The sequence below is a fragment of the Tyto alba genome, unplaced genomic scaffold, assembly GCF_018691265.1.
Source record: "Tyto alba isolate M040663 unplaced genomic scaffold, T.alba_DEE_v4.0 Super-Scaffold_16, whole genome shotgun sequence".
In the NCBI taxonomy this organism is placed as follows: domain Eukaryota; kingdom Metazoa; phylum Chordata; class Aves; order Strigiformes; family Tytonidae; genus Tyto; species Tyto alba.
The window spans coordinates 7,406,077-7,420,297 of NW_024881278.1; the positions used below are offsets into that span (position 1 = coordinate 7,406,077).

Sequence of the window (14,221 nt, forward strand, 5' to 3'; positions counted from 1 at the left end):
TACAGAACTTCAGATTTTTATTGTCTAGTACATTTACTTGTCTTCTGGTTTATTGAAGCAGTATGTCAGACAGCACTTGCCACAGTAGTGTCTGTCGAAGTGACTAGCCATGAAGACTCCAGCTCCACACTCCTCAGAGGGGCACTCCCGGCGCAGACGACTGATCTTGCCGTTCTCATCCACCTGGGAAGGGCAAAGAATCCACATTTCATATATACTTGCCACCTTTTAGCACCAAGGATAGCTTTGAGTATTTTTCTTTGGCAAAGTAGTTTTTGTGACAACTTCTTGAAGCTAAGTTCAGAAGTACCCACTTGCAACAGTCAGTTTCTCTTCCAGTGAACGGTGGGATAATTGCAAACAGAATGCCAGGCTACAAGCAGACTAGTTACAGGCTTCCTGTCCTTTTTCCCCAAGAGTGAAGTTTTTATCAAGTTTCTCCTAGAGTTAGTTCTACATACCTTGTAGTACTTAAGCACTGCAAGCTTAACCTTCTTTCTCTTATGCTTGTTCTTCTTGGGGGTAGTGTAAGACTTCTTCTTTCTTTTCTTGGCACCACCACGAAGTCTCAGCACAAGGTGAAGAGTTGATTCCTATTTGTAAAACACATAGAGACTCAAAATGCCTTTTCAAGACATGAATATAAGTTAAGCAGGCTTTTTCTTTTATCTACATAAAGTGGATCTTGAGCACCAGGTACTTAAGAAAGCTCTAAAAGGATTATTTCGTATTAAATCCACAAATCAACAGACTCCAGAAAATGGTGGTTGCTGCATCCCCAACCCCAGAAAGTTCAATTACTGTAAATCTGTTGTGACTACATTTCTCAGTTCTACCTGCAATTGCAAAAGAGTTTCATGATGCAGCTAAGCCAAACTGACAAAGCTCCTCCTTTCTAGTGACGCTCTCTGGCCTTGCTGTCAGGTTCATCTGGCAGAAGCGAGTAGGATTTTTCGCATTAGCCCCTTAAAGCAGCTTACCACAGCATGCCCTGTGCCAGGGCTGACAAACAGGAAGCACTGGAAGTGGAAGCTGTTTGAAATATTTTCTTCTGACCTGAAACTATAGACTAGGCTGCAACAGCTGTCAGTTCTAGTCCTAGCATCAGTACTTCCCCAGTCAGAAGTGCTACCCAACCCTAAATCAATTGATTTGGTTGAATATATTTGAAACATTTCTTACATTCAGCAGCAAAGGTCAGTCTGCTCCAACAGTCCCAGCTAGTTGGTACTACAACACTCTGTTCAGCCTTTCCTACTCACTTTTTGAATGTTGTAGTCAGATAGCGTGCGTCCATCTTCTAACTGCTTACCAGCAAAAATCAGTCGCTGCTGATCAGGAGGAATGCCTAATGGTGGCATAAATCAAGATTAAACAAGGAACGTGAACTATGGCATTCTATAATAACATAATAGATTGCTGCAGACAATCACATCTGCCTCAGATATACAACACAGAACAGTAAGTGCATCTTGAACTTACCCTCCTTATCCTGGATCTTAGCTTTTACATTTTCTATAGTATCAGAAGGTTCAACCTATTACAAAACAAAGCAACGAGTGAAAATGCACTCTGCCTTTTAATTAGCCCTGAAAAGCAGAAGAACCATGAGGAGCTTTAGCCACACCACCGGTGCTACCACGACGCAGCCAGCTGAAGGCAGGCCCGGCAAGCGGGCTGCCCAAACGCCGCGGGAAGCCGCAGGGCCGGCGTTTTCCCCTTCATCCTTAAGTTTTGGTGCGGCAGGAGGCACCGGCTGGCCCGCGGCCCCCCTTGGCCCGGCCCCAGCCACGCCGCAGGGAACGGGGTGGCCCGGAAAGCCCGAGGAGGGCAGGCGCGGCCCTGCTGCCGCATGGGGCCGGGCGGCGGGGAGGCTTTGCCGGCCCGCACCGCTCCGGGCCCGGGGGTCGCGCCTCCGCGGGGTAACCCCCACCCCGCCGCCCCAGACCCCCGCTCCCGCCTCCCCCTCGCCCGCCGGGGCAGTGCGGTGAGGGGGACCGCGGTGGCTCACCTCGAGGGTGATGGTTTTCCCCGTGAGGGTCTTCACGAAGATCTGCATGGCGAGGCCGGCACCTGCTGGGGGGGGAGGGGGCGGCGTGGAGCGGAACGGGACGCGGCCACGCGTGCGGCCGCGGAGCGAGAACTCACCCGCGCCCTGCTCGCGGAATGGCGGCTGCCCGAGAGGGCGCCGCCCCGCCCCGCACGGGGTTTCCACCCGCGCCGGAAATGGGGCGGGCGGTGGAGGGTGACTACGGCTCCCAGCGCGCCTCGCCGCCGCCTGCCGCGCTGTGGCCTGCTGGGAGTCGTAGTCCTGCCCGCGGGGCGCCCTGGGAGGTGTAGTCATGGGGCGGGAACTGCTGCTCCCACAATGCGCTGCGGCGGCGCCGTGAGGGTGCCGGTCCTGCAGCCCGTCTCACGGCTGAGGGTGCCGGCGCGGGGCCGGGGTGTGTACCCGTACAGGGAAGCGTTCTGTGCAGTGTGGCTGCTCGTGGTTTGGGGGATGGCGGGCTTTTCCACGCAGCTACATTTCCACAGGTCTGCGCTGCAGCGTGAAATCCCAGAAATCGGTGTCCTCCTCCTCAGTTCAGCCCTGTGGAGGCAGTTTAAGAACATCCTGCGGCCACTAGCAGATGCGCCGAGATCAATGCGAAGTTCATCTGGGTGTGTAGGGCATATGGTTTTAGAACTAGGAAAGTCGTAGGTAAGTTAAGAATGGAGGAACAGTGAGAGTCAAGTTAATTTGGAAATTACTTATTAGGTGGTTTTCTGCTTACAAATTCGATATATGAAGGGTTAAAGCAGAACAAAGACTTGCTTCAATACATGAGTATCAGCTGATACCGTTTTAACAATTTCAACTCTTAGGTTTTGGTCTGAAGTAGTTGTTCAACAAAGGAGAAAACAAGTTCAGACTTTGTGTAAGAAAGGTGCTAGGTTGCTATGCCAAACCATTGCATCTGAGCAGAGAAACATTCTGTCCTCACTTCCATTGTTCTTCAGAAGGACATGAGATTTCTGGAGAGCAAACAAACGTATATATTGACAGAAACTGAGAAAGTGGGTTGTGCTGGGCAAGGACCATCTGAGGAGTGTGACATGATATACAGTAATGCATTTGACAAGGTAGCAAATATTTTTCAGGTACATGAGCAATGAACGATAATAAGTAATAAGTGGTTTGCTGTTTCTTTGTTTTCTGGGGGAAAAGGGTATAAGCAGACTGATTATGACCTGTTGGTGTTGTTACAGAAATCAAGGATTTGTATCTTCTCAGCTGTCTTTTGCACCCATGTATACACTGCAGTCAAACAGAAGGCACTCCAATGAGTTTGTACTACCAGAAGTTACAGTAGGGTTCGTGCTTGATAACTACTTTTCTTAGGCCACTTTTGAAATTATGAAGCATTATAAAGCTGTCCTAAGCCAGGAGAAGGTCTACATAACTAGAAAGACCCACGACATATATCCCATATGCCCTGTATTAGCACAAATGGTTCTTCAGTTCGGCTGAAAGGTTACTGCTGAAGTGCCTGAAGGACTCCTGCCTCCTGCAGATTGCATCTGCTTCTTTCAGATAGTGACTGAAATGTGAGATGCCAAGAATAAATAAAGATTCTTGGTTTTCCAGATGAATAGGAATAAGGGTTACTAGGGCTGCTTTTAAATCTTGATTTGGACTGGTATTTTAAGACATTAAAATGCACAGCCCCTGCTCCTTTGCTTTTTCACACCCTTTAATTGTGCCCATGAGGAGAGGTGCATCCTGTATTACTGTTACCAGCCAGCTTTACTGCCAACAGTTGGAAGGTCATGAAAAGCATTTCCTTCTCCCACAGGCCAGAATGTAGAATCACTTAGCTTGGATTCTCTTTCAAAACATCTCACTCAGTTAGACAGATGGATGCTGGAATTGAAAAAAGAAAGGGGGAAAAAAAATATATGCCTTGGCAGAAAAAGACTAAGAACAAGAACTTCTGCACTTGCTGGCCTTACGAGATACAGCTGAAGCAATGAGAGAAAAGCTGCAGCTCAGGTTCAAATCCATATCTGCAAATCTTTTTAATTTAGTTGTGTTCCTCATGTCTTATAGACTTACTATTTTTGTCTTACAGATTGAGGTTCTGTACATTGATCAATTATTAACAGATAGTCTTGATACTATGATGCAGATTTATTGATTTGGATAACTGTGCTGATCACATACATATTTCCCTCTAACTATCCACAGATATGCTAGAATTTTGTTAGTTGCAAATGCTATTTCTGCCTGGGCATAATCAGACAAGATTGTCACTCTACAAGATCTCTTTTCTCAGATCATGAAAAATAAAAAAGGCGAAAGAAGTGAAGTCATTAAAAATGAAATGTCAGAACAATCAAGGATGAGAGTATAAGGCTAGACAATCAGCAATAGTGGACCAAGAGTTTGGTTTTCAAGATGGTATTTTTTTATTCCTGCCTGGTAACTTTTGAGGGCACTGGCAGGAAAACTGAGTTTAACTGATGATGTAAAAGGTGTTTCCTAAACAATCATCTGCTTAAGGGGATTGTTTCAGTTAGTTAAAAAAACAAATAAAATTATTTTTCAGTATGTTTTCATATAAATGTATCAGCTGATAAAGCTTGTGGTTGGTTGTTTTGTTGTTTGAGTTTTGTGGTTTTTTGAATGCTTTAACACTTTTAACTCTGATTTGCCTGTTGAAATTTACACTGCCATGTTTTGTATTTCAGCTCTTGATGTCCCTAGTAAAATGGCTGAAGATTCACTTGAGTACTTTCAGAGGTAAAAAGAACATGGTTATTCTGCTCTGCATTAACAGTTTGTAATACCATAGTTAATACATCTTATTGAATGCAGTCCTTCCAGGACACAATCTTTTTGTGACCCTTTTGGTGTTTGTAAAAAGTGCTGGTGTTGCAGCTATGTATGTTAAGTCAATTGTTAATCCGTTTTCAGAGGTGGTTCTTCGGCCCTTTTTCTAGAGGAACTAAAATTGAAGAGGCCAGCTGTTCCATGTGTTGTGAAAATTGACAAGATAGTCTTAAATATATTTCTGTGCATACAGGTGAAAATGTACAACTTAAGGGTTTTTCAAAAGTGTCCAGATGCCCAAAGGAAATTGAACATTAAATGCTTTTGAAAATCCCAGTAATGCAACTGATGCCTGGATCTCATTGCTAATATAATACCTTGATAGAAAAAGTAGTTCATCAACTTATCTAATATAGCTTGCTGTATAACTGTTACGCAGAAGTAGCTCTCTGCTGTTTCTGGCTGTTGATTAATTTAGGTTAGTCCTTCCAAAATCACAGTCTCTTACAAGACAAATATTAAAATATAGTTCATTTCTCTTTCCCGTGGCCCATAGATAACTAACTCCCTCCTTGGTTTCTCAGAGTTTTCATTAAGGATACTGTCAGAAGCACTAGCTAGTGTGGCAGAAGAGATGTAACTGGATGTGTGGAAACAACGTTGCTGCTTCACACTGGAAAATGGTGTGAAGATATAGTAGGTTTAAATATATATATATTTTAAAGCTGTGTATTCTCAATGTTTGGGCTTCTTGACTAGATTGCTATAACATCAGCTAACCATTTTATGTATGTATCTGTGTATTTTTTTTAGTGTTTGTGTATAATCTGTTTGGGTTTTTTTACTTCCCTTTCCTAGTTTCAGTGAATTACTTTCAAGTGGTCAGTATGATGCTGCAGCGATTTATAGTCTAAACTCTCCTAGGGGAATTCTCTGTAATGAAGAAGCTCTGAAGTATCTTAAATGTAAGAACTTGATAATTTGGTCCATTCTTACAGTATGTTAGTTGATGTCAGTCTAGTCATTTCAGTGCTTAGGAATTTGGGATTTATCAAATGAGAATTGTTTGTGTGGGTTTGAAGCTTATGTTTAATATTTCAAACTGAAGATAAGAAAAGCTGTAAGGCTTTTATTTTTTTTCTACTTTGTTGTATATTAAGGATATGCCCTCAGAGGTAGGAGGGGAGGTAGGTAACTCACCACCACTGCTTTCCTTGCTGTTGGTGAGGTGCTGGGTTCAGCAGTGATCTTAAGGTCCCGTGTAAAGCTGTTCCTAATGCCATGCTGAAACTCTTTTTCAGCTGATAAACTATATGTAATAGACGAGAGCAAAGGTCTAGCTGCTAGTTTGAAAATCCAGTCCTTACTGTTATCTGTGTTAATTACTGAAGCTCAGTCTTTTGAGATATAAAGCATTCTTTTAGTTAGATTCATTAAAATTAATTTCTGAAATCTAGGGTGTATAAAAAACGATGATTTTCAGTATCCCAGAGAAATGCAAAATAGTCTTTATAATTTTGTCTTCCTCTCAATGTTTTTGTTTGCATTTGGAAACAGCAAATTCAGTGATACTGATGATGTCAGAGACTGAAGCAGTCAAGTATTTTGTTCTTCCTTTGGAAGGAGCCATAGGGGCGTTGCTGAACTTTACAAGATCAATGTTGAGTTTTTTCTCTGCATATTTTATTGTCTTTTGTTCAAGTTTTAAAGGCAATAACTGAGAGAAAAACTGCGATAAGCTAGTCCTAAGGATCTGAATTACAAAATGTATAGTCTTCTCAGCAGATGTTATACTTTCTGCACTCTCAATTGAAAACCTGTATGTTTTAAAGACCCCACAAGCCCTCCAAGTTTTATCCATTGCTTGTCAATGGTAAAATACTGCCATGAATCCTCTGCCTTCAGTTTTGAGCAATCTTCCTTTGGAGTAAGTAACAAAGCATCTGATATGACTCAACCTCACAAAACATTTAGAATTTTATCAGAGGCATTCGGTGGGTATCAGCAAATAAAGTCTAAAAGTTGAGCAGTCTTAAACATGGAAAGATACTTTTCTGGGTGCGCAGCCAATGACTCACTTTAATCCCTTTGGCTGTTAGCTGCCTTAAAGGAAGAAATATCCCTTTGCTGAAGTATTGTAATACTCTGATAAACTCAAGTGCTGCAGCTGGACACGTTCCAAATTCAACTGTAACTCTGGAAGCATTCAAATGTGCGTTGTCTGAAAAGCAATTAAATTTAGTAACACATTGGGTTGAACAGCAAAGGTAAATGGCTCTTCTGCACGGAGATTCACGGAGGGGTGTGCCGTCCCCTGTTACTTTCCAAGTCATGAACTTTGCCTTTTCTTCAGAGTAAATCCTTTCAAACAAAAAACGACAACAAATACAGTAATGTTTTTTTTTATTATTATTATTTTATTAAATCCTAAAGTCAATACAAGTGTAGACCAAATGCAGTATCAACAGCTCCTTCTGGAGGATGCATTTTGTTTTGGTTTCTGTCAGCCTTTCTTGCAGCTTTGTAGACTTCAGTTTTGTTTGAAATTCTTTTCTCTTACACTGTACTTAAAAAATATATGGATATAATATTTTCAGAGCCTTCTGTGGATTAAAAAAAAAAATAATTACTAGGATATTTATTTATTTCATTTTGTTGTTGATGTCAGTACCAGATCCACAGTTTCAAACACAATTACACTAAAAACATGTTTAAACAGTAGACCCTATACTTGTAGTTGACCTCTCTTTTTCCATTTATGGGGATAGGATACAATCATATTTGAATTTCTAGAAATGCATCTGTTTCTGCATTTCTGATTTGGATAAGACATTAAGCTGTCAGAGATACTTTTTCCTAATCCGATGTAGATTTGTTTGAAATGGTAAAAAGCCTACTAGAACAGTCTGGTATTAAATCAACTATAATGGTTGCATCTCTGCTAAAACATTCCTGTGAAGAGCAACAGCATTATTGAACGCTAGCCCATATTTTAGTTTCGAGTTGAGATTCTAAACCACCTTGTCTCAGTATCAAAATACCACTACTTTGTTTCAGTCCTAACCCATAATCTATCCTATTAATGCAAAAAACCCTTTACGGCCTGACCTAGCTAGTTACGTCATCGCGCTGAAACTGTGTTTCTCAAGCCATGCTTTATGGCCACCTTGGAAATCATAAAATATTACTAAATGCAATGTTAGTTAGCAGATGACAGCTTAGTTGCTTCAGGGTGGAAGAGTGAAAAATAACTGTAGTTTCTAGTTTCAAGTATTACAGATGTTTACAGTAGTCAGGGATCTGCAAATTGCTTTTAATCAGTTGCTGAAGAAGCCTGCTGAAAAATACTCTGTTACTTAAACATAATGATGCCTTGTTTGTGTGGGTAAATGGGAGATTTACCTCCTGTTCCAAAACTAAAAAGTTCTGTACTGACAACAGGCTTTTGCAAATAGTAAAAAGAAATAACTGAATCCTAAACCATTTAGATGGTGGGCAAACCTGGTAGCAACATGTGTAGCAGGCAAGTTATATAACACTTGACAGTTTAAATCCCTGTAATCACCATGCTATTTTGCTGCACTATTATTATACAATAATTGCCACGGTATTGTGCCACTCTAGGTGTGGCAAAATTTTATCTATTTCCCATTCCTGTGTTCTTAGGTAGAATTTCTTAGGAAAGTGTTAAAGCCAGCTGAGCTACTCCTGAGGATCATACTATAAAATGGCTTTTGTTAATATGACAAAATTTCCTTCAGTCTTTCTTTGAATCTTCTTTGTACTTTGGAGAAAATGTGAATTGAATAGCAAGCTAAATGGCTCTGGGTGTTGCCATTTTCTAGTTTTCTAATACTCCCTGGAAATCTGACTAGGCTTCAAAAACTCACTTTTTTTGGTTGTGTTCCTCTGAGTTTATTGTGAGACTAACAACAAAAATTACAAATACTGCTGGTACTGAATAGACCAACTTCTACAGGCCGTGCTGTGGAACAGGCAGCAATGGTTGCTCTCCTCCATCACAGCTTGGGAGCAGCACAAGCATTTCCTTTTTCCCTGAAACAAGCCTTGAATCTCCCATGTGCAGGAATGCTGTAAGGCTGCAGTTTTTCCTCCCAACTGCCAGGGATTGGAATTGTGGTAATCCCTGGAAGAAATGTCCCATCGCTTCCTATTGCTTTCAGTGCTCTTAGAGCCCTCAGCTGCAGTTGGGAGATTAAAGAAGGAAGAGGCTACTTACTCAAATATAGAGAATTAAGGCTGCAAGAGGGGCAGAAGAGCTGAAAGGGGTACAGTTTAATACTTGCACAGGCAGAAATATGCCCATCTACATAATCTACATGTTGTAGCTTGTTTTGAAATATTCCAAAGTATCCTGGTTTTGGCTCAGAGAGAGTTAATTTTCTTCCTAGTAGCTGGTGCAGTGCCGTGTTTTGGATTTAGGATGAGGATAATGTTGATAACACTGATGTTTTAGTTGTTGCTAAGTAGTGTTTATACTAAACCAGGGACTTCTCAGCTTCTTATGCTGCCCTGCCAGCCCAGGCTGGGGGGCACAAGAAGCCGGGAGGGGACACAGCCAGGAGAGCTGACCCAAACTGGCCAAAGGGGTATTACATACCACATGGCATCATGGCCAATATATAAACTAAGGGGAAAGCTGGCCAGGGGCTGCTGCTCAGGAAGCTGCTGCTGCTTGGTGTTGAGCAATTGTTTTTCATTTGCATCACTTGTTTTTCTTGGGTTTTATTTATCTCTATTTATGTTATTTTCCTTTTTGTTATGTTATTAATATTTTTACTTCAATTATTAAACTGTTCTTATCGCAACCCACGAGTTTTCTTACTTCTACCCTTCTAATTCTGTCCCCCATCCCACCTGGGGGGGATGGTTGAGTGAGTGGCTGCATGATATTTAGTTGCTGGCTGGGGTTAAACCATGACACAAAGTTACAGAACACATTGTAATACTGGTTTATTTTATGACCTTGTCTTCTTCAGGTTAACCTTTTCTAAGGCAGTAGGAGATATTATTTATGACTACAGGAAAGTAGAACCAATCCACAAGTCAAGATGCCTGGCTTTGGCTCAGGTTGCATATGGTCAGTCTGCCACACACAAAAAAGTTGCTCTGTGCCAGTGTATACAGGGCCAAACTTCAGGAGCAATGGATTATATTCAGCAGCTTGAGAATTTTTCTTTACGTAAATGATAAGTCACTTGTATTGCCTTTCATGATTGTTCTGCAAGATATTTATTTCAGGTTTAACTGTGATGTTTTTGACCACACTTGTATAGAAAGCGTTTGAAGTCAATACAAATATCTGAACTTCTGTCATTGTGTTTACTGAGATGTCAAGAGCTCTGTTAAATGTTGCTATGTATTTTACCATAATATCAATATATGCGTGCTTTGATGAAATAAGGAATTACTTTTTGTACACCTTTTGTTAGAAAATCTCCACAGCATTTTGGCAAGGAGCTCAGCAGGAGGCTGGGGGCTTCTCATAGCCTACAGTTCCAAACCCAAGGTTGATTTGGCTCTCTCTGGTGGATCATGAGTTTGTTAATCCAATTATGAAAGGAAAGAAAGGGTGCTCTGTGTTCTTTCTTAGGTTCCTTTCTACTTAGCTGCCTTCTGGCAGCGTCCTTTTTTCTTCTATATGTATTCTTGTTTAGACTGTTGCTCAGTTAACTTAGAATTTTTCATTCTTATTTTATTTCCTGGCCATATTTCATATAATTTTAAGGAGGATTTTCAGGTTATCATATCTTCTAGGGTTTGTTGATTTTCTCATTCTATGAGATTTCTAAAATAATTACAGGGGAAAACATTTTTTTTTTTTTTTCCAAGTAAAAGGTTAGATTTTAATGTCACCACTAGCTTTTCCACACTGTTCAGGGGAAGCAGTCAAGACCATTGTGGGGTTTTATGGTGAGGAAAGGAAGAGCTAACCATATGCAAATACATAATGATCTTGGTATTTGGTTTTTCAGATGATTACTTCTTTCTCTTGGAAAACGGATCTAGCACTGCATTAATTTGCTGTCTCAGTCAACAATGGATTAGAAAACCACCATTTTCATCTGTGGGGGCTGCAATCCTCTCTTTTATTTCAGCCAATCACAAAAAGCATGGGTTTGAGCTATTAGAGGAAATGAGCAAGAAAAGTAAGCACAGCAAAATTTTAGTAACAAACTTTCAAGCTTGGAACTTTAATTCAACTTCCATTTCAGCCTGTAAATTACTTTGGATTCAGTGCTCTCTAGTTTATAATGTGACCTTGAATAAAAGCTTTTCCTTCACAGTGAGTTGAGCTGTGCATTCTCGTGTCTTCCAGAGATCCCACAGGGATGAGGGTCACTGTGTCAGACTTGAGGGCCCCTCCTGCTTGCACTCATACACAGGTTCAGTCTGTGCCATTGCACAGAGCACCCCTTGGAGCAGCCCTGCCACTGAAATAACTGGGAAATAACTGTTAGTAATAAGCAGGCTTCTACCAGAGCCTCTATAGGCTGGCTCTTGGACAGCTTGAAACATCAGTGCTTCCTGCTTAGGACACAAAAAAATTAAACAAAATCCTATTTTGTTGTAAGGCCTGCAAGTTTTCAGAGGCGCTTTTTTTGACACTGCCGGGTAGCATGAACTGAAGCCGAGGGTGGCAGTTGCAACAAAGCACATGGGCAGCAAATGCCAGGTCCTGAAATTACTTTGCCGGCAAACTAATACTTATATTCTTGGACTAAGCTAAAGGAAGTGCTTAAATTTAAAGATAATATTTCTGAAAATTAGTTTTTCTGCATCCATGGACGGTTATTTGCATCTATTGTGCTTACTGTGTTTTGTTCCAATAAACTGCCAGTGCCTGCAACTCTCCTGTCATTCTATTGCTCTTCAGGGTTTCAGAAGTGATTTTCAGTGCAATTGGGGATTTTGGCCTTTCAGCATTTTCAATTAAAATAAACACTGCTTTTCTTATGGATCTTTAATTTCATCAGCTTTTATTTTTTTAAAAAAACTCAGTTTTAGGATTTATAATCCATCTGGAAAAACAGTGAATGATTTGTGCAGTATGCTTAATATGAATAGTACAAAGTTGACTAGGACAAATGCAGGATCTGTAAATGCGGTTGGTTTTTTTCTTAGATGCATTGGAACAGGTTATTCTGAATTATACTGTCTGTACTTTGGAAGACTGGAGTAAGATAGCATTTCCTTGTGCAGATAATAAGCATGAAAAGTTATCTCAGAAAGTCGTGTCGATTCTCACCTCACAGGATGGAGTGTGTGAAAATTCACCGCTTGAAGATGAGGAAGATGCAAGGATAATGGAACATATTTTCTGGTATTTTTTCTGAGTAACAACAGAGGGAGCTCTTACAGCAGTCAAGGGAAGAATCCTTTTAGCTCTTTGTATGAACCGCGGTAAACACTAAGCATGCAGAAACAGTGCCGGGAGTTATTTTACCATCAAGTATCAGTTGTTTGTCCCTTTTAATATGTCCGTGAGAGACTGTGTGCATGTTTGTATTTTGTTTAATCGAAAATGCATTCTCAGCGTAGAAGAAAGTTGGCATATTGTGCTCTGGAATGGTATGGTATGGTAATGGTATGCATATACTCACCACCCTGTTCTCAGCTTCAGTGTGTCATGGCTGTCCTTTACTGCAGGAGGAAGATACTGCATAGGGTTTAGAATCAGCGTGGGTAAGGGAAACTGCTCTGGTTGCATCGTTCTGAGGAAGCTGGACAAAGGGACAGCAGCGTAGACATAACCTTGGTCTTTTTTTTCTTTTCCCCTGAGACAGCCATCACTGGATTATCAAGATAATCTAACCAATCCTGTCAAAATACAACAAATGTCTCTGTAGAACAAATGTCGGCTTCAGTTACATGTATCCTCCTTGGGTTGCTGTGGGAATTGTGTGTTTTGTGGACTGTATTACATGGTATGGGAACTTAGCTTAGACTGAGGAGATGGGTAATTCAGTTTTAGGGGAAGGAATATGTCCAACTGCAGTCTTGCGCCAGCAGATTCACTGGGTGCATGTTGGCAGAGCCTCTTTTTAGCTCTCGGCCCACAGCCAGTATGAACGGGAAGAATACTGAACATCATTTGCTGTTGTCACTGTGCTACATGTTCCCAAATAAGAGATATCTCTATAATTAAGCTAGCTGTAACTACTGCTGTTTTGTTTCAGTTTTAATATGTTTTGGCACTTTTTAAAAGGTGCTGGGCCATATTTATTATACAGCTAAATCTGCAGAGGTAGGGTTCATAAGAGAACTTCATTTAAAAGAGAATAATTCCAAGTCTACAGACATTGTAAGCATTGTGTGGATGAGGAACAGGGAAAGGTATGCAAATTCATTTTTCAACATGTAGAATAATATGTCCTGTAAATATAACCCTTAAGTTAAATATATACATGTAGAGATATTTTCTCAAATAAATTAGTGTTAAATATTTTTTCTAGTAATGCCTGCTACTTACTAGTGTCTTTCCGAATGCTTGTGAATTATTGCTGTTGTGAAGAGCTTGTAATTGATGCAGTCCTTATTAGGGATACAGTCTTTGCAATGAGCATTAGAAATTCTACCTCGAGAGTGGTTCAAACCTGTCAAAGACTGGCCAGTTTAATGACACTTGAAGTGTGTTCAACGCTGTAGAAAAAGGTAAATTCTGTAACCCTGGGAAGTTTGGCCTCGCCATGTTGCTTTTGTAATTGTCTTAGCTGATCACATCTTTTCCTAGGTGAGATTTTTTTTAATCTGATAAAGCATTTTCTGTACTCTATCTGCTATGCTGAGAAGGAATTTCTAGCATTTTTAAAAGTCAAAGGGCAGTTGATATGATCCTATTTGCAGGAGAGGGGGGAGAAAGAGGTAATACTGTCAAAAGAATGTGAGAACCGAGATTTAAAATATTTATTAAAGCCTCAGTTTAAAGAACATATTCAGGAATAGATTACTTAGGTGATATCTACTTTACATATTGTTGCAGCTGAATTCTGACTAATGTTCGAGTACATTTCCCCAGAGTTACTCAGGGTGAGCTACAAATTAAGGATGTCATTTTCTCTTTCAGTGCTTCTTGCTATTCATGTTATTGAAATTAAGGTGATCCTGCCATCACAAACATATATGCTGATGCAGATACTCCAGGAGCAGTCAGGTGACAAGGTCAGTGCTGGCGGCTTCTGTGGGATTTCTGGACACAGCACATCTACAGAATGGAGCCCTGAGCAAATGCTTATGATTGGGAAAAAGTATTGCACACTGTTTACAAATACAGGCTGGTATACTTTGGCGACTGCTTGGTTACATAAGAAATGCATAGAGCATGAAATGTTTATTTTCCAAACTGAGATTGTTTTAGCTGTCCAGGATGTTATTTCTATAGCAGAA

General features: G+C 40.8%; 2 protein-coding genes across 2 annotated transcripts; one reads left to right on the forward strand and one right to left on the reverse strand.

The window, feature by feature from the left end:
- RPS27A (ribosomal protein S27a) lies at positions 1 to 2,222 on the reverse strand. Its single transcript, XM_032989209.2, has 5 exons — positions 2,012 to 2,222; positions 1,483 to 1,537; positions 1,263 to 1,348; positions 462 to 593; positions 1 to 183 (listed from the first exon to the last, which is right to left on the reverse strand). The coding sequence occupies exons 1-5, from the start codon at positions 2,057 to 2,059 to the stop codon at positions 34 to 36; spliced, it is 471 nt and encodes a 156-aa protein (XP_032845100.2). The 5' UTR covers positions 2,060 to 2,222; the 3' UTR covers positions 1 to 33.
- A 278-nt stretch (positions 2,223 to 2,500) lies between these two features.
- CLHC1 (clathrin heavy chain linker domain containing 1) lies at positions 2,501 to 13,483 on the forward strand. Its single transcript, XM_042789799.1, has 7 exons — positions 2,501 to 2,697; positions 5,672 to 5,767; positions 6,913 to 7,080; positions 9,814 to 9,914; positions 10,810 to 11,052; positions 11,960 to 12,158; positions 13,291 to 13,483. The coding sequence occupies exons 1-7, from the start codon at positions 2,501 to 2,503 to the stop codon at positions 13,481 to 13,483; spliced, it is 1,197 nt and encodes a 398-aa protein (XP_042645733.1).
- Positions 13,484 to 14,221: the final 738 nt, after the last annotated feature.

Bases quoted from the DNA above. Each gene is read 5' to 3' on its own strand.
- RPS27A (XM_032989209.2), bottom strand. From the start codon at position 2,059: ATGCAGATCTTCGTGAAGACCCTCACGGGGAAAACCATCACCCTCGAG. The intron at 1,538-2,011 runs GTGAGCCACCGC...GTTTTGTAATAG, and splicing joins GGAAAACCATCACCCTCGAG to GTTGAACCTTCTGATACTAT. The intron at 184-461 runs GTATGTAGAACT...TGCCCTTCCCAG, and splicing joins CAGTGCTTAAGTACTACAAG to GTGGATGAGAACGGCAAGAT.
- CLHC1 (XM_042789799.1), top strand. From the start codon at position 2,501: ATGGCGGGCTTTTCCACGCAGCTACATTTCCACAGGTCTGCGCTGCAG. The intron at 2,698-5,671 runs GTAGGTAAGTTA...TCCCTTTCCTAG, and splicing joins GTTTTAGAACTAGGAAAGTC to TTTCAGTGAATTACTTTCAA. The intron at 9,915-10,809 runs GTCAGTCTGCCA...TTGGTTTTTCAG, and splicing joins TTTGGCTCAGGTTGCATATG to ATGATTACTTCTTTCTCTTG.